Here is a 21,023-nt window from a genome sequence, read left to right as displayed (position 1 = left end):
AACAATTTTAAAAATAGAGTGTCCCTGCTTAGACAGAACATGTGTCTATATGGAACATTTTTCTTTTAAAGCTTCCAATGCAACATATTGGAATAGTTTCCAAAAACATCCCTGATGATTAATAAAATGTTATTTTAAATGCTTTTAAAATTTCTTTTGGCTTAATACATTTTTAAAAGAGATCTTATGTTATCATATGGAAGCACCAGAAATTTTTCCATAACATAATCTGTGAAAGAGAAGTTGATATAATACATGTATATATTATATTTCAATATAATATACAAATGCTACTAGCTTTATATAGAGTATGTATATTAATAATAACAATAATAATGGGAATAGCTTTTTATAGTACCTACTATGTGTCCAGCACTATGCTAAATGCTTTAGAATTATCTCATTTGATCCTTACAACAACTCTGGGAGGTAGGTGCTATCATTATTATCATTTTACAGATGAAGAAACTAAGGGGAAAAAATTAAATGACTTGCCCAGGGTCACATAGCTAGAAAGTTCTGAGATATACCAATGACATGTTGATGTCATCTATACCCTTGTAATTCATAACAATTCAAGATTCAGTGCATTTCAAGGCTGGATTGACTGTTCTTTTCTATCTGAACTGGATCAATTACTGTTATTGAGCAGGCACTTCCACTCTCAAAGAACTTATAATTTCATAAGGAGACCAACATGTACAAGATTAATTATGATACAAGAATAGTGGCTGGTAATGTGTGATAAGGGGAAAAGCAAGATTTGGACACATGTTAGGAGTTTCTTGAGAGCAGGGACTATTTTTATTCTTTCTTCCTATCCTCAGTACCTAGTACAGCATCTGGCATGTAGTACTTAACAAATGCTTGTTGACTGACTTGAGGAGGGAGAAATACTATTGAATTAGTGGAAGCTTCATGGAGGAAGTAGCATCTGGATTTGAACAAAGAGGATTTCAAAAGAAAGATATGTAGAGGGGGTATATTTTAGGCATGGGAGGATGGCCTGTTCAAATACATGAAGGGAAGTGAGGGAAAGATGATAATAGAGAATAATTAAGGTCCAATTTACTTAGAATGTAGAGTGTTTGAAGGGGAGGAGGGTGGCCTGAAGCTAGAAAGGTAATGTGGAATCAGATTATAGGTAACCAGAAATGTCAACTTAAAATATTTTTTTGTCCTACAGGCATAGTGGTCCATTTAGGAATTTTGATTAAGGAAGTGGTATGCTTAGAACAGGCAGTATGATATAGTGAATAGAGTACTTAATTTGGATTAAAAACCTAGATTCCAATCTCAGCCCTGCTAACAGTATGCCAGTGATATGTACACTCTGTCAGCTCCTACTAACTTTAAAAGGATTGTAGAAACACAGATTTAGTGATTTAGGAAAAGACCTGAAAGGCCAACTATTTGTTTGTTTTTTACAGTTGAGGTAACTGAGGCTCAGGATTTTGAGTTCAGAATGAGTGGTAGAATTATATTTGCTGTCTGAATATTTAACTAGGTAAAATTTAAAGAACCTCATCACCAAATTGGCAACAGGATAATAATTCAAAACCATCAATAGTAGGATATTAAGTCATAAAGTGATTGTAATCTGTACCCCAACCCCAGTGAAATCATGGGCCCTTGGGGAAGAATTGAAGGAAATTATTGACATCCCTGGAAGTCTGTCATAGTGCTGGCTTGGACCACAGATTCCTGTCTGAAAAATAGGGATCGGAGTCCCCCTGCACTCAAGGATAGGTAAGATCAGACAGAGAAACTCTGCTCATCAAGCTTCTAGTAAATGGTGTTAGAGGTCTTAAAAAGGAGGGATTCAGACATGTCTACATCAGTGCAAAGCACCTATCTTTTTTTCTCTTCCTCATTAGACAGTAAAGAACTATAGCCTACTCCATCTCTTATCATTGATCATATCTCTTTATGTACTCAGTTATACTTTTGTTTAATAATCTTATTTGGGACAGTTGTCCTGGCAAGATTACTTTGAGTGCTTCCCACTGCTAACTTCTGCTGTAGCTTTTTCCTGGGACAGTCTCAAACTAGCCTGACTCAATTCCTCTCCTCTCTCTTTTCGCACTCCACTCCCCAGTCAGATATAAAAAGGATGCTTGCAGCATAAGGTGATTCCATGTTCAATCATTTCTTACTAAGGAAATCTTCCTTGTGGCCTCAGTGTGTGTCTCTTCACTGTTCCAAGATCAGATTTAAATTAGAACCAAATAGACTTTTTAAGCCCCTGAGTTTAGAATGTTTTCAATTTGAACCCTTTTCTTAGCAGAAATTTTTAAAAACAAGTCTTTTCCTTTTATTATGAATATTTCAAAATGGAATCTTAAGGGTGTTATAGACAGATTTTAATCATGTAGAATGGTTTCCCCACTCTTCTGGTGATGGAGTCTTCTGAATTTGTAACTGCAGATGGTACAAGCTAAAGTACTTATTTTTCCAGGAAGAGAAAATGCTGGATTGTAATTGCATAGTAAAGGTGGTTAGAGTGAGAATGTTTAAAAAACTATTTAGTTATGTGACTGAAAAAAAATAAAGACTTATGGGAAATCAAAAGCATAACCCTTTTCTCCCGTATTCTGTAAAAGTTATGAGAAAATATTTGTCTTCCATTCATTTTTTTAATGTCAGATCAAGGTAACCATCTTCATTTTGCTACTTACTTTGCAGTTGGATTAAATAATTTCAATTTGAACATTTATTAAGTGTTTAATTTATGGAAGTTGTTATACTAAATAATGAGAAAACAAAAGAAAAAAATGCCCTTGCCTTTAAGGGGGTCACATCCCACAGAACAGAATGGTTGGACTTTCAACAAGCTAATCTAAATGCTAGGAATGTTACTCTTTGAGTAACAGAAACATTGCATTTGAACTTAGAATACCTGGATATGAATCCCAAGTGTTCTTACTAGTTTTATAATCTTGAGCAAGTTAATTCATCTCTCTTGAGCAACTCATCTCCAAAATGAAATAGTTGAACTCAATCACTAAGTCTCTTCTACAAAATAAAGTGAAATTCACTTCCTAGTAATTAAATGAGAATACCTACAAGCTACACAGGAGTGGGAGAAGCAGAGGGGAACAACACTTTTGGTTGTTTGAGTTGATCCAAAGTGTGATATGTGTATGCCAGTTTATATTTCATTTCTCTGTAGTTTTTACCTGCCTCTGAGAAGGCAGCATACTGAGAAAATATTTTTATGCAGTCATTTAGATATTTATCCAAGTTTTAAAAGTTGAAAAATAAGAGGTGGATAAATGTGGCACATAAACATTACAGTCAAAATTCAAAGATATAGAAAAGAAGAGAGAGAGCCTCTACTATGTACCGGGTACTGGGCTAAGCATTTTTTATAAATATTATCTCATTTGATATAGGTGCCATCAAAGAATGTTTCTCAGGAGCTGTCAGATTGAGATGTCAGAAAATTAATTTGAAAACTGCTAAGTAAATAAGTGAAATTTGCTTGCATGATGATGCTTGAGCTTCTATAAACAAAGTAGTTATTGATTTTCTTTCCTAGGTATTTGTACTGGATTGACTGCTGCGAATATCCTCACATTGGCCGAGTTGGGATGGATGGAACCAATCAGGGTGTTGTCATAGAAACAAAGATTTCTAGACCTATGGCACTCACAATAGATTATGTCAACAGTAGGCTCTATTGGGCTGATGAGAATCACATCGAATTTAGCAACATGGATGGCTCACATAGACACAAAGGTTGGTCCAATCGCTCCAAGAATTTACTGTGCTCCTTGTGTTTACCTCAAAGATGTACACAGTTAATTTTAAAGACATGCTATTTTTATTTAATATTATTGCCCTCTTTTCAAAATATATTTTAATTAAAGTTGCATTATTCACTTTTATTGTAATGTTATATTGATAAAATTAGGATTAGTATAGCATGGATTAATCTGGCAACCTAAGAGGTAATTTATGAGTATGAAATAGCTGTACTGCATTTCATTTTTTTTCCTTTACTATAAGCTCATCTGTTGCTTATATAATCATTGGATTTTTTTCTTGCTAATTTACATCTACATAGTCAATCAGTGAATTGAGACTGAAGAAAATATAGCTTTAAAGAAGCAGCCATTATTGTAAACTGATAGCATTAGTTTGTATTGGCCAAATAGGATCCACAAAACTAAATTCTTTACTAATAATATAATGATAAACCTACAATAAATGAAAAAACTTTTTTTCTATCGTATCGACCTACAAGGACAGACTTCTAATATAGAAGAATAGAAAATTATAAAACCAGTTTTAAAGTTTGCATAATTGATTGTACCCACAACATTCTTCTACTTAATAATTGTGAGGAGATAGTAAGCATCTCAAACCACAAGAGAAGGGGCAGCTAGGTGGTACAGTGGATAGACCTGGCCCTGGAATCAAGACCTGAGTTCAAATCTGGCCTCAGACCAAACACTTGACACTTACTAGCTGTGTGACCCTGGGCAAGTCACTTAACCCCAACTGCCTAAAAAAAAATTCAAATGGAACCTCAAGCTGCTTAAAAGGAAAAGCAGAAGGATGTTGTTCAGTCTGGAGAGCTCTGTACTTTAAGTGAGAAAATTGAGGTTCACATCCATTTTCAACTTATTATCAGATGTATGAGCTTAGCAAGTCATCTCTCTGGGCTTTACCTTCCTCCTTTCCTTTGAAGGAAGCAACATGTACACAGATAAAGACATGTACAATATTCACAAAGTCAGTACTAAGTAATCCAGGGAAAGTCTGCTAATAATTAGAGGGGGAGGGTGGCTCAAGAAAGACAAAATATAGGAAGTAGTACTTGACCTGAGCTTAAAGGGACCTAGGGATTCTAAAAGTTAGCAGTGAAAAGGGAGAGCCTTCCTCACATTGGGGATAATCTGTACAAAATCATAGAAGAGAGAAATGAAATGCAACATAAAAACTAACAAAAATAGGCTAGTTTCTCTGGAGCATATTGTGCATGGGGAGGGGGAAAGCATAACAACTTAATCTGAAATTCAAGGTGTCCTAAAAGGTGTAGTACAATTGTAAGCCAAAAACTGCACTGAGACTATTGGGACACGCTATATAAGTTGGAATCATGTACTGAAGTCCCAACAGAAGAGTTGGCTTTTTCCTAGAGGTGATAACAAGCCACTAAAACTCACTGAAAGAGATGGTGACATGATTAGACCTATCCTTTAGTACTGTCATTTTGGCAGCTCTGTAGATAATGGGTTGAAGAGGATAGATGCCAGAGATAGGGAGTTCAGTTAGGAAGGTATTGTAGTAGTCCCACTGAGAAGTAATAATGAGGACCTGAAATATGGTGATAGTTATGAGTGGAAAGAATGGGATGGATTTGAGAGATGTTGTGGAATTGGAACTGAAAAGACTTGGAAGTAACAAAGAAGAAAATGTTGCTAATGACTCTGGGGTGAGAAATCTAGGTAACAAGAAGGACAGAAAAAGGGAAATTAGGAAGTCTAGTGGGTTTTCAGCAAAGATTATAACTTAGGTCTTGGACAGCATGAGTCTGAGATTCCTGTGGAAGATCTGGTGGAGATTTCTATCAAACATTTATTTGATGTAGGACTAGACCTCAGAGAAGAAATGATGGTGAGACAGTAGTTCTGGGAATCAGCAGCAAAGAGATGACAGTAGATCCCAAAGAAACAGATGAGAAACTTTAATAAAAAGAAGACCCAAGTTAGATGTACGGGTTACATCTGCACATAATGCAAAGGGGATTAATGATGATCTCAAAAAGATTGGGTTGATGAGGATGTTGAGATGAATGATTATGGCGTATGTGTGTGTGTGTGTGTGTGTGTGTGTGTGTGTATTACTGAATGATAACTTATAAATAGTTTACACACAGCAGAGTCCCTTCAGTATGTTGGTTCATTGGAACAGAATTAAAATCTCTCTCATAAACTAACCATATTAAATCTCAGCACTCAATTCTAGTCCTAGTCTAGGTTTCAATGAGATGGTTTCTAAGATTATATCTAATTATAACATCTTCTGTTCACTTACAGAGAACTGATTGTATTTATGCATTACGTTAAGAACATGAGTATTCTTAGGATATACGCATTCAATGTATTTACAAATATGTGCAAGAACATATAAACACATATTCGTGGATAGCATCATGAATAAGCAGAATATGTGATAATCTACACAGTGTAATTTAGGAAGGAGCAGACTCTTATTTAAAACCGCTTTTGCTCATCTATCACAGGAACCTGGAAATGTTGAAGGAGAGGTATTTATTTAGGTTGCTGTTTCCAGGCATCTGCTCTTAGAATACAGCTATATCACAAAAGGGTAATGTATCAAGACAACTTTGATCTCAAAACAACTTAGGAGGAATTAGTTATTAGATTTCTACAGTGTGAGGGCATTGCGCTGTAAGTTTTGATATGACTGTAAACAAAGATATTTGTAAGCCTTAAAGAGCAATATACATAAGAATGTTTATGGGGGAAGAGGAGTTTAGAGAGAGTAAAAGAAGCACTTTGAAATAGCCAACGATTCCTGTGGGATAACTGACCCTTATGGAAAATTTAAGATTCAAGCCTAGGGTATCCAAGGAACAGCACAGAGGGTATCGGATCCCTGGGCAAGGGAGTACTGGGGACATTTGACCAGTTCTACCCAATGCAAGACTCTGTCTCTGTGTCTCTGTCCCTCTGTCTCTGTCCCTCTGTCTCTGTCTCTCTGTCTCTCTGTCTCTCTGTCTCTCTCTCTCTCTCTCTCTCTCTCACTGTGTATGTGTACACATGTATATATATGTGTGTGTGTACACATTTCTTATATACATTTATACATGCCTTTTATATATATGTGTGTGTGTATACACACGCATACACATACACACAATTTCTCCTTTTCTTGAAATTTCTTCTTTAGCCTCCTTGTATGTTTTTGGATAGAAGTTGGCAACACCTTAACTTCTACATTAACAGTATGGGGAGGGAGTTTATTTGACATCATTTGGCTCATGTATTCCAAGATGTCCAGTCCCAAATGGGAGATTTTCATATTTTATGAAACTAAGAATGACTCTCTTCATAGATTTTCAGTGGTAACATTTTCTAATTGTTCTGATCTCTCCAGTGAGTGAGGGGAACTGCAGTTAGACATACTCAGGTTGGGATCATATATACATTTATGTGTTTCCATTTTGAAAGAAATGATTTAATTCAATCAGTCACTTCAGTACAATATTAGTTAATTTATCCTAAAAAACCCGATTTTATCAGCTGCTAGAATGCTAGAAATATCCCCATAACTTTTATTTTTATATAGTGAGATAGTTAAAGGTGGCAGACCATTTATTTTTCAGAATTGTGGTCCTGTAGACTGGAGAAAGAAAAGAACAAATTACCAATGTCTTCTTGGACCCAAAGAGAGAAAGAGAGAGAGAGAGAGAGGAGAGAGAGAGAGAGAGAGAGAGAGAGAGAGAGAGAGAGAGAGAGAGAGAGAGAGAGAGAGAGAGAGAGAGAGAGAGAGAGAGAAAAGGAAAAAAAATAGGCTGAACAATGTGCATTCAAGGCTTTCAAAAATTCACCTTTAATTTTCGGAAGGAATTTAACAATCGAAACCAGAAAAGGGACAGGGAAAAGAGTTGTGGCACAGAGAAACATATATCTTTTCCAGGAAGACTGATGGAAAATTCATTAAGTGCCTTATCAGGTATATGCCAATATCTGAATGCTAACCAGTAATTACTCGGTAGTTACTAATGAGCTGCTAATTGTAATCAATGGTTTTCTCACCCTGCCTCATACTCTTCAGAGGTAGGAAAGGGAATTTGGAAAAGAGATGGGTACAGAAGTCCCTTCAGTTGCCGTCTCTGTAGAGAAGGGCAAAATTCTTTCTTTTTTGGGCTATCTCTATAATCAAGGATGTTAGGCTGTAATGAGAAGATGTAAAGTTATAATCTGAGGACAATAGCTTTAAATCTTGACCCTACTAATTAGGCAGGTGTGTGACTTTGGGCCAAAGACATTACATGGTTCCGGTGGAAAGAGCACCAGATTTTTCATAGAGAGGCTTGATTTTAAGTCCTACCACTGCCACATACTATCTTTTTGACCTTTTACAAGTTGACCTATTTCACAAATAGAAGTCAAAGTGCCAAGTTTTATTCTTAAAATACTCAGTTCTCTCTATGCTATAGGTTTACTTATAGCCACAATATATGGCCAAGAAGAAATTAAGCTGACTAAATAGACCAGAATGACAAGAATGCCATAATTACTTTGAAAGGGAACTTAACCTGTCTTGAGATAGACAGCTGGGGAATAATGTCTACTTAAGAAAGTACATAGTGATTTAGTGGTACAGGTAGATGTTATGTTTGCTTGTTCCAATACTGAGTAAATCACAGGCCTATAGTAAGATCTTTAAATCTTATTCAGTAATGTATACCACAAGGTTCCTAAAAGTTAAGTGTGTGGAGAGTGAACAACAAACAAAGAATCCCTGAAGTATCTTGGACTTGAAATAGTTCCCAAGATTTTAGTCTACACTGGAATGATTTTTTACAACCTATTAATAAAATTTCAGCACCAATGTCTCAAATAAACTCACTCTGAAAGTTTATGTGTTTGCTTTTTTATGTTAATGAAAAGGAAATTGGATGTGAGAAAATTCCATTGAATTAATATTTGGCACCAACTACCAATAACTGACACAGGAAATTTCAACACAATTTTTTTCATCTTATCCTTCAGTCATGTCATTGTGGTTGCAGTATCATGGTTATAAAAGCGGTAGGGGTAAATGCTGTATAAAGATCAATAATAATAGGAAGTACAGCAAGTTAGGAGAGGGAAGAATACATTTGCCTTAAGTTTTGTACATTTACTTGCCATGCTAAGTCTTTTCAGTATACTCCACTGAATATTACTGAGTGGTTTAACCTTGAATAGAATCAGTTGGTTATGCAGATATCTTTAGCCAATCTACTAGAAAGAATATACTCTTCTAAATGGTAATTTCCCTGAACATTAATAGCTAGGTCAAAATTCTAAACCATAGATTATCTCTGAATTGTCACTTTGGTGACAAGTGTTTTAAAATGTCATGCAACATAGTTGTGTCCATGACTTTTCTTCATTTAAGGGATTAATGTTCACGTAGCTCTGGAATCCAAAGGGCTGTGTATGGAAAAGTTAACAATGTATTGAAGTTCCACTGCCTGGTTATTGTGCTGAGAAACCATTCAATGGAGCCAGGGGCAGTTGGGTGTTTAGATTTATAAATACAAATCTTAACCCATGTGGTGATAGCCTAATTAATGTTGAAAAAAGAATCCGGATCTCAGCATGGCACTGGTGAAAAGGCATAAAACACTTTTAAATGGTTTTGTTCTGAGGGGAAGAAAAAGAGAAAGAAAAAAGGGATTGTTTTGCATTTATGTATCCCTATAAATCAATAGCTGCCAGTGGTTGGGTCTTTAGAAAGCCTAAATATTCATTTAGACTCACTAAGGGGTTAGGAGGGCAGGCAGCAAAACAAAACAAAACAGAACAAAACAAAATATCATTTTTGTATTCTAGAGATATTCTGAACTAAAGCATTGTTATGACTTCTCTTGTTCCTTCCTTCCTTTTTTCTTTCCTTCCTCTCTTCATTTCTTCCTTGCTTCATACTTTCCCGTTTTCCTGCCTGCCTGCCTACCTTATTCATTCCCATTTAGCTTTCTATTTATTTTTTTTTCCTTTGAGTATTGTTGTCCACATTCCCATGCAAATAGTAGACTTCATGGGCTATTTTATGCCAATGGTGTTGATGTTCTGTTGTTTACAATATAATAAAAGTTAATGAGAAGAAGCAAAAGACAATTCTGTTACTATAGAAATGTTCCTGAACCAGTAAAATAAATTGAAATTAACTGCCATTTCTGAAGTCTGTTACCTGCAGTTTCAATCATGCCTTACTGTTGTCCCTTGAAAAGAAAATGTTTTATTAAATGATTTACATGTTGGTAAAGATTGGCATTTGAGTTTTCAATACCTTGTATACTATGAATGTTTTTTTTTTAACTGGGAGAAGACTAAGTTATATTGTAATTTATATTTTGTCTAACTGAACATAGCCATGCTATTTCAGTAATTTTAAACTTTTGAAAGGAAAATATTCACAGCTAAAAAATTATCTTTAGTTAATTATTTAACTACGGGATGACCAAGGAATAAATTCTTATCATTTTTGTTCTGTTTCAAAAGCTATTTGTTTTGTAAGAGAGGCAGCACAATGTTGTATAGAAAGAATATTGGACTTAGAACTAGAAAACATGGCCCTAGTATTTGCCTTACCACTTTTAAGATCTGTGACACTGGGCAAGCCTTTTAATTTCTTTTGGCCTTACTTTATTGATCTGTATTATGGGTATGATAACTCCTGGACTCCCTGTTTTGTTTTGCTTTGCTTTGTTTTTGGTGAGGCTCCAAAAGCATAATTTATGTGAAAGTATTTTGTAACTATAAAGTATGCAAATACAGTCTATTAATAATTTTAAGATCTTCTGTCTCCAAAAAAAACTAGATAAGCATGAAAATGGATCTTTACTTTAGAACAGTGTTGTAATTTAACAGTCTTTCCATTTTAGACTGGGCAATCAGGTTTAAAAATATTCACATGTGCTAATAGGGCAAATCAAAACAATCTTAACAAAATAGAGTTCTCAATGTCAGAGAAAAAGCACTGTTTATTAACAAGTATGCAGCACACACCCTACTTCACTTCAATTATTGGTTAGTAGATCCATCGTTAAGGTAATAGTTTATGGCAGTAGATTTTAGATGACCACCTTTAATTTTTATATTCTGTTTCATGAATCCTCATATTGATCAGGAGGATGCTTTATCCAGTTGTTAAATCTTGGAAGGGAGACATTTTACCTTCTTTTATGAATGTCATAAAAGGACTGAGAAGAAAAGTTGAATTGTAATAAAAATAATAACTCCAGAATGCAGTGATTACAGATTGGGGAGTAGTGGGAGGAACGGACTGTAGGCTGACATAGTGGTTGCAGGCTGACTTCAACCTCCTAAGTAATGTCCTTAATCTGAGGTTTTCATGTGCTCTAAAGCAACAGTATTTTACTGTCCAACATAAAGTGCATTTTGAAAACTGTTGCACATTAAGGCTCATTATTTTAAGTTGTAGGATATTATTGGTGGACAGATAACCTTCAGGAAAGATGCTGGATGAGTTTGCCTACAAAAATCAGTACCGATTATAGTTTAAATACTCAGAAATTTTCAGTTGAAACCTATTGTGCACTGCATGTAGGATTTATTTATGATGAGCACTTTAGTCATTCATTGCTATCAAGGTCTCAAAAATGGATATGTTTATTTGGGAACAATGTTCTTTACATGAAGAGCCAGATTCATTTTTAATAATCCTATCAAATTGTGGAAAATGTAGCTGCCACCAGTGCCATTAGCCCTTTACTGTGTTTTATGCATTTTTTAAAAAAGATTCCTATCTCTTTAACCTAAAGGGCACTTACTGGTTTATTATCATTAGGTAAAAGATGGCATTCTCAGAAGGCTTTGCAAATTTTCATAAGTACAAGTCATGGATAGAACTTGAAATTATATGTTACAGATATAGTACTTTGAGGATTAATGAATTATTAGAAAACAAATTATTAACAAGAGGAAGAAATAGAAATTATTCACTAGGAGCTGATTTGTTGTTTTAAGATAAAAATTCACAGTGTAAATATTTTCATCTTTTTATACCCAGTATCTAACACCATGCATCGTAGCTAAGGTGTTTAACAAATATTTTAAATAAAAGCCATTTTTGTAGGAATTATCCCTAGTGAATCATTCTTAAAACTTCTCTAACTTTACCTACCTATTTACTGATAAATCATTCACTTCATTTCTACCCATTCTCTTTTCCTTTCAAAAACTTACAAAGCATATTACCTATTTATTCACTTAACTACCATGAATTACTCACTGTCTTAACTTAGCAAGGTTTCTTAACCTGGGGCCTATGAATGTGTTTATTTTTTAAAAATATTTTGACAACTGTATTTCAACTGTAATTGCTTTCTTTTGTAATGCATTGTGTCTTATTTTATCCATTTGAAAACATTATTTTATGTAGGTGTTCACAGGATTATGCAACTAGTAAATGTTGAGACAGGATTTGAACTTGTCTTCTTGACTCCTCATCTAATTTTACTTGTGAAATAAGGTGGTAGTTACGCATATAACAGCTGGAAAGGTATTCATAGGCATTAGAGCTAGAAAGCGACTTCGAAATCATCTAGAACAATTTCCTGATTTTGTGTATTGGAAAATTGTGCTGCTAGAATAGGAGTGACTTGTCCAAAGTCACACACCAAGTAAGTCTTAGAGATTCAAGTCCAGGTTTTACATCTCTTTACACTACACCATACTGGCTCAAGTGATTGGCCCAAGATTACGCAGGGAGTTCATAATGAAGGCAAAATGAGAAGCCAAGTTTCCTGACTACTAGTCCAGTAATACTTATATTAGACTAGTTGGTACTTTGAAGGGTTTGAAGCATCCATTTTACTTCTTCTTTTAACACAGACTGTAACTCTTCTGCCTCTGAATTTTGTTACCTGTGTAACCTTGGGCAAATCACTGAGTTTTTCTGGACCTCAATTTCCTCAAGTGTAAAATGAAAGGGGAAGGTGGTAGATTACATAGCCCTGTGAGGTGGTACAGTGCATAGTGCTGTGGGCTTGGGTCCAAATCCAGCATCAGTCAGATAGTTTGTGACTCTATACAAGTTATTTAACTTCTGTTTTCCTCAATTCCTCAAATGTAAAATGGGATAATGATAGGATAGCACCAAACTCCCAATATTGCTAGGAAGAGCAAATGAAATAATATTTATAAAGGCTTTAGCACAGTTCCTGGCACATAGTACATAGTAGGAGCTTAATAAATGCTTGTTCCTTTCCTTCATTCCTAGATCTAGGATCCTCTGATTTTCTGTGGTCAATAAAATCAGTCACCCCAATGACAGCTTTCTGGTGATAGAGTTTAACTAGATGTACCTTCAGGGAGGAAACAGAAATCTCGTGCATTCTGTTGGAATAGCTTTCTAGAACCCAGGGTTATGTTCTTATCATTATAAGGCATCAGGATAGAATTTTAGTGGAGAAAACTATGCTGGCATTCACTATACATTAATTGAATAACTGCCTCATGCAAAGTCTTATTGAATTTTTGTCTTTTTGTGATATTTTGTGATATTAACATGATCTATTTATGGAATAAAGAAAATGTCTTTGTTAATTGGAAACCCTCTAGCATATATGATATTAAATGAATATTTTTGTGGCAAAATGACCCTTTCCAATTATGGTGGGATAGAGCTGACATTGAAAATAATGATGCTATGTCCATTCATGTTTTGTTTCTGTAAATTTGATTATAAGTGAAGAGAGTTCTGTGGGCTTCTGTTTCTAAGTCTGTGATCAATCAATCCACTTAAGTACCTACTATGTACCACCCATTGTGCTAGGTGCTAGGATATAAATACAATGAATTTGATCATTCCTACCTACAAGGAGCTTACATTCTATAATCTCATGTAATAGATATGCTTGGTTGGTGCCAAAATCATTCATGGAGATTAGAGGGAGAAAAAATGGTAATGAAGCAGGAATAGCCAGCTTGCTCTCCCATCCTTCCCCAATTCCCAGGTTTACTTGAAGAGCCAATCCTCAGCATCTCTTTGGAATAGCACAATAGTTATATAAATACTGTAATACTATAAATAAACACATAAATACATGATCTTCAGGATTCACCCCATATCAATCCTGCTATACCTAAAGTGACTGAGGCCAAGACAAGAAAATGGAAAAGGTATCCTTCATTTGGTCCTGATTCTCTGCACCAATTCCAGTTTCTTTTTTGAGTTAGCTTGACTGATACTGGGATGACAGGGTCAGGCCTAAATATGAGTTTTAGTTTAGAACTAAATAGCAAGTTAGTCTAAAACAGACTTGTAGTAAAGACATCAAGACCCAGCTCATAGGGACCTCATCGGTGTCTCAGCCATAAGAATTCCAACCCACTTTTTGGAAGAAAAATAATGGAAGAAAAAGACCAGCAAAGACAATTTGCTTGAGGAGAAAAGCAAGAGGAAAAGGAGAGACATGGTAAAAGTATGACAGGGACAAGAAGGTTTCTAAGGGACCAGAGCAAAGGGACTTCCAGAAAAATGGTGATGAAGGGTGAACAGGAAAAATTCTACATCTTTGAACCAGTCAGTGAACAATACTGAGGGCCTAGATGTTAGAGGCTATAGTAAAGAAGTATTGAAAAGGACCTAAATACAATCATGTAGTACAACAAACATTTATTAAACACTTACTTTGTGCCAGGCATTCTGCTAAGCCTTTAGCTCCTCATCGCAAGAAATAACTTTATCACAGAGAATGTGAGGGACTTAAGGCCTTTCTCAGTAAGTGAGAAGACAAGTGTCTCAGAAAGGAGTGTCATATGGGTTAATGAATAAAAGACCTGTCCATTGAAAAGTCTTAATTAGATTGTAGATTACTGTATTCCACAAATAAGAGCTAAAGAAGCCAATTCCAAAGGTCTGGAAAATGAAGACTCTGAGAAGCCAAATCTCTCTGACAAGGTTATATCAAAGCTATGAAGAAGGTAGGCAGGAAGAAATTCAGAGAGAAGCTAAATGTCTTGTTATTGGTACTGACAATCAGGATTAAACTCTAAAGATTTTCTAAACATACAGCACTTACCTTTTTTTCTCTATTGTTCTACTTTCCTCTCCACCTACTTAAGAAATCCCCTTTAAAACACTCAAGAGGAATTTGTTGTAAAGATTATAGAATAAGGCAAAAAATTTGAAGAAGAGGCAGAAGAAATCCTTATGATTTCCCTACCTCAGGGTTTTTAGTAATTAGGGAAGTCCAAAGAGCTACAGGAAGTGGTGGTGTCACAAACTGAAAAGATTGATATTACGTAACTGTGTGAAGGGAGCTGATATTCAAGTGAAGTATCTTTATGAGAGTGGAATTCTAAGGGGAGCTGGTAGGGGGGACTTAGCAATCTTAGGTTCTAGTACCCTAACAACCTCATCCCTAATCATAGCAAAGGTTCAATGTACTTTGTTAAATGCCATCTAAAGGGAGCCAGGTTGTTCTTTTTGAAAGAAGCTCTCCAATTTTGGAATAATTACTAAATCAGTCCAATATTAAAATCAAATATTGATGACTGAATGAATCATATTTTTGTCTTTGTAGGAAAAAATTGATCTGCTTTCTGTACTTAAATGGCATTAAAATTCACTAATAACACATACTTATTGAGTATCTACTGTATATAATGCATTGTGCTATAATTGCAACTGGCCATTGGAAAAAAATTATGGGATATTGTTCTTGTCTTAAGGAGCTTATGGTCTATTTGGAGGGAAAAGATAGAGACCTCATAACAATGGAGGTATTAGATAAATGACAAATGATTGGTGTAAACTGAAAGATCAAAGGATTTCTAAGTAGGAAGAAATGACAGAGTTGGGTATGTCTGTAGAGATGAGAGTTTATCATCGGAGGCTTCATAGAAGATTTGGGCTATGAACTAGTCTTTGAGGAGTGAGTTAGAACATGAGCAGGGAGGGTACAGTCTGAGAGAATGATAGAATGAGGAGATGTAAGAAAAACATTCCTTGGTCAAGAATCACTATGTCAACAGAGCTTATTGTATGGAATCAATGGGAAATAAATTTGAAAAGAGACCTTGGCTCCAGGATTGTTAATACCAAATTATTGAATTAATGAGTGAAACAGCATTTATGACATGCTCATTTCATGCCAAATACTGTCTTATGAGGTGAGGATACAAATCAAAAAGTGAGACTATCTGAATCCGAAAGGAGCTTACATTCTATTAGGGTAAGACACACATAGAGGAATCATGGCCAGAGAAGAATGTATATGGGAAGTCACAGGTATGGTGAGTTAATCAATTGAAAAGTCAATTGATAAGTCTTTTTGAGGGAAAACTGTAATAATTTGATTCCTGAACTTGGAACAAGAGATGGAAAATATTAATGGGGTACATGTGTGGTGGCAGGGAGGATGCCAACAAGCTCAGTGTGGATGAGTAGATGGGTGTGAATTTCTATTTTATTTTTGAGTTAGTGAAGTTGTATTTTATTTTGTCTGCACTGGGGAGTGATTTAAAATTTTTGAGCAGGGCAGATTAAAATATTATCATTCCTAAAATAATATTTTAGGAAGGTTAATCTGGCATCATATGTAGCAAAAGACTAGGAAGAGAGAGAGGGACCAAGCACAATGAGAATATTTTATTTTTATTTTTATTTTTTTGTTTTGTTTTGCTAGGCAATGGGGTTAAGTGACTTGCCTAGGGTCATACAGCTAGTAAGTGAATTTGAACTCAGATGTTTGACTGCAGGGCCGGTGCTCTATCCACTGTGCCACCTAGCTACCCCAAATATTTATAGTATCACTTTTTTTTTAAGCAATTGGGGTTAAGTGACTTGTCCAGGGTCACAAGCTAATAAATGTCAAGTGTTTTAGGTCTGAGGTCAGATTTTGAACTTGGGTCCTTCTGACTTCAGGGCCAGTGTTCTATCCGCTGCGCCACCTATGTGCCCTGAGAATATTTTAAAAAGGGCTCTGAATACTGCTGTGAGGTAATGGTCATGAGTAGAATGATTGATTGGATTAAGAATTAAAAGGAAGAAACATCTGAAATACATTATGAAAGAAAATGGCATATGACTGAATTCCAGGCTAAAATTTGAAAATATTTTTAAAGATATACTTGAAAAAAAGCAGTGAAGTAACTATAGAGTGTTTCATTAATGATTTATGTGGTTTTTCATTAAAAAGCCTCTTCCATCTCCCCACAACTTAATCCATAATTGAATCTTTGATAGAGAAAAAAACAATTAAAGAATTTAACATTCTCAGAAGCTAAATATCAAAACAACATACCTTAATAATGACAAGGGAAGGAAAAAAACTCTAGAATTCCAATTTTAGGGTATGTTCTTTCATAGCTGGTGAAACTTTTTAATTTAAGATTTTTATAAAGACTTATAATTTAGCTCATGAAAACATCTCAAAAGCTTCTATGATTATGTTAATGAATCTCCAGGGAGAGCTGGATATAGAATAATTGTCCAAAAGGATATGTGAGGCCTTAAAATAGATATGGCAGAAAGCTTAAAGGAAAAAAAATGTACTGAAGACATAAATCTAAACTGTAAAACCACAGGGCAAAAAGTTCATTACTGCCTATAGGCAAGAAGTACAATTGCCTACCTGTCAAATGCACATAAAATTTTTATCTCATCAATAACTATTGTGTATTTGGCCTATTTTCTTATAGTGTGTTCAAATTAGAACAGCTTAAATATAAAATTACAATAACATTAACAAGAAGCCTATGACTGGACATTGAACAAAAACTGAATAATCAATAGTATTAATAATTGAGGGTCTCTGCCTGTGAGGAGACACTTGCAGCCAAAGTGTACTCTCAGCTGTCTCCTCTTTTGTTTTTATCATAATTACTTAGAGCCCTACTCAGCACAAGGCTACAATCTGACTGAAAGGAAAATATTCCCCCAAAAGATTATTTCTTTGAATGGCTTGGGTTGTATATCACATCTATTCTTCTGACAGGGTTAGTCCCCAAACAAGGAGGTGTAAGGAGGCAATTAACAGTCTCCTGGAGCTTGAGTGGGTGTACAAAATAGAGATTACGAAATTATTTCGGACCACAGTTGGGAACTTTTAGAATAAGGTTTTAAATATAATAAGCACCTGTTAAGCTTTACTCTCTCTACTCCTCCCACCCCAAGTATTTCTGGTTTTCCCAATTTGGGGGATTTATTTTTTTGATGTGGTTCTTACAATTATTTTTCACAGTTCTTTATTAATTAGTCAGCTTATGTTCCAGATTTTACTTTTGTAAAGCAGAGACATCATGTTTTTGCAGTTACTCTGTCTTATTTTTTCTAAGATCCACTGAAATTCAACATCCATGAGGTTTCTTGATGTTCACTGCACATCTCCCACTGAAACTCACTTTCCTTATGTGTTTCTTTTTGCTGCCTCCCACTGCCTAGCAAATTAATTTTTTTCGACATAATTGCCCAAACTCTAACTTTTCACACTGCTACATTTCATTAGAAATAGAAGCTGTTTCCCATGGATCTTTTTCAGCAACTCCCAAAGGCAAAAGCTACATTTGTCATACTCTGTATCAGACTGTTTTCCTGCACGTTGGTCTCCCAAGGAGAGATCCTGGTGTACAGGCATATGAGTTTTTGGCTTAGGATAATTTCTGACTGATTTTCAACATCCTAAGGGCAGTTTATACTATAGATAGAATTCATATTTGGTACATGGATGAATTAATAAACACACAGCATTTATTTATAATAATTATTTAGCAATTACTCCATAGAGTCCTAAGCAGATAGATAGACCACCTCCATTGTGGGAATTGGCAATCTAGATAGAGATAAACAAGAAATGAAGCATGTAGTGATTTTTTAAAATTGACTTGAGCTCAAGCCAAAATAAAAATCAACTAGTAATTTCCCCCCAAACCCTCCCACTCTCCTTGCCTATTCTACTAATTAAATTCCATGCAACACCTTGGATACCTCTCTTGTTTGAGTTTGCATATTGTTTGATATATCTAACCTTTTAGATGTACATTTGCAGTGGTTCTTAATGGAAATTTGCATCTGATTTTGTCTTTCTCCCAGAAGAAATTATTTTCTGGGTAGTACTTATGTTTGATGCCATTGAAAAAGCCAGGATTTATACAAAATGGAAAATGAGCAGAGAAGCTAAAAGTTTGAAAAACTGCTCAAGACAAGGCTGGCCTTCACTGCCAACAGAAAGCAATGAATTGAGTCAAGCAGATGGCCACTCATTCCTTTCATTCTTTTTGAAGATGTTGACCTTATAGAGAGGATATGTACATTTCAGAGCTGTCTTTATTTTAAGTTAAGCATGAATTTTTCGTGAAGATAATAAGTTCATTTTGATTAAATTCCAATGTGTTTCTTATATGAGAGGCAAGGTTGTACAATTGAGAGGAAAAAGAAACAAAACAAATAAACACACAAATAACATGAGTATTGACAATGATACTTACTTGCCATATAACCTTAGTAAGCTACCGCATGGACCAGTTAGGTGATGCAGCAGATAGAGTGCCAGGCCTGGTTAGGAAGATTCATCTTCCTGAGTTTAAATCTGGCCTCAAATACTTATCACCTGTGTGACCCTGGGCAAGTCACTTAACCTTATTTGTCCCCATTTCCTCATTTACAAAACAGGCTAGAGAAGTAAAAGGCAAGCCTCTTAAGTATCTTTGCCAAGAAAACCCCAAATGGGGTCACCAAGTTAGATAGTATTAAAAGGACTGAAAAACAATAAAACTTCCCTTATCATCAGTTTCCTCATCTCTGAAATAGGGATTCCTAATGCTTATACTTCCTTCCTCAAAGAGATACTGGCATTACGTCATAGGATCATAGAACTAGAGAAAATGTTAGAGCTCCTCCAATCCAACGTTCTCATTTCATAGATGAACAAAATGAAGCCCCAGAAGGTTAAAGAATTTACTTAAAGTTGCATGATTAGTAAAAAGCAGACCTGGATTCCACCTCAGGTCTCATGATATTGAAACTGTTTCCACTGCACTGTTGTGAGGAAAGCATTTCTTTAAGCAGTATATAAATGTGGGCTGTCATCATTATTATCACTCCTATGACAAGCATTGGAGATAACATTCTTGTCTAGGACTTAATCTCTAAAAGTCATATAGGAGGTGTTGCTATGTTCCTTCCATTGAAAACCATTTATTCAATTTCTAGTATGTGGAAAACATTACGCTAAGTTGCCGGAAAAAACACAAGAATAAATATGACATAATTCCAGCCATTCTGGAGCTTTCAGTATATCAAGGAACATGTGTAACATGCAGAAATAGGTGATACTATACAGTAAATATGTTATAGTGCAGACAAGACTACAATCAGAGCACTAAGATAGATACACAGTAAAGATACAAATACAAGATTGGGGAAAGGAAAGATTATATTTATCAAGAGGGGAAGATTTCATGTAAGAGGTGGCATTTGACCTGGGTGGATCAGATTTGAGAAGCTTTACAACATGCTATCAGTTGGAAAGCATCCCATGCGAGATGAATGATTTAGACAATGGTAAAGGTAGGAGAAAATGTTTTCCACATAGGCTGGTTTTACAGGAGCTTGTTAAGTCATTTCAATTGTGTCTGACTCTTCATGACCCCATTTGGGGTTTTCTTGACAAAAATACTGGAGTGGTTTGCCATTTCCTTCTCTAGCTCATTTGGAAACTGAGGCCAACAGGGTGAAGTGACTTGCCCAGGGTCACACAGCTAGTAGGTATCTGATGTCAAATTTGAACTCAGATATTCCTGATCACTTATAGCAGCTTAGATTGGTTGGAAGAGAATAGTATGAAATTAGGGTGGAGAAGATGGGAAGACAGGAGGGTAGGGGACAATGTAGCAGGTTGTGGAGGAATTTGTGTATCAGGCTAAGTAGTTTAAACATTATTTATTACCCAAAATAATGACCCTGATTTTTTTTAAATAGCCTATCAAATCAGTTGCTTTACTTTATAGTATTTTTTTTTACAAAATTAGTTGATTTTCCTTTTTGATAGTTAAAAAATATTTTTTCTGTCATAATATTTCCTTTTTTATAATGTTACCTAATGTAAAGCCTTGCAATTCTTTCTCATTTTGTTTGGGAATAAGCCTAATTTCAGGTGACTGTTCACTTTATTGTACAGTCAAAAGGAATAGTTGACATGAAAGCCTGAGTGTTTCAGGCCCAGGACAATGTATGGAGGGCCAGACTTGGAGATGGGAAGCAATTGGTTTAGGGCCTGCTCTGACACACAATGGCTGTGTAACCAT

At 35.4% G+C, this 21,023-nt stretch overlaps 1 protein-coding gene across 1 annotated transcript in view; it reads left to right on the top strand.

Annotated features, from left to right (window-relative positions):
• The window catches only part of LRP1B (LDL receptor related protein 1B), a 2,172,360-nt gene that overhangs the window by 1,829,123 nt on the left and 322,214 nt on the right, over positions 1 to 21,023 (top strand). The window contains 1 exon segment of the mRNA XM_020984719.1: positions 3,542 to 3,741. Within this exon segment, the coding sequence (XP_020840378.1) occupies positions 3,542 to 3,741 (200 nt within the window).

Source organism: Phascolarctos cinereus, unplaced genomic scaffold, assembly GCF_003287225.1.
Source record: "Phascolarctos cinereus isolate Bilbo 61053 unplaced genomic scaffold, phaCin_HiC Scaffold_726;HRSCAF=1367, whole genome shotgun sequence".
NCBI lineage: Eukaryota > Metazoa > Chordata > Mammalia > Diprotodontia > Phascolarctidae > Phascolarctos > Phascolarctos cinereus.
The sequence above is the reverse complement of the archived record's forward strand: the minus strand, read 5'-3'. Positions and strand labels throughout refer to the sequence as shown.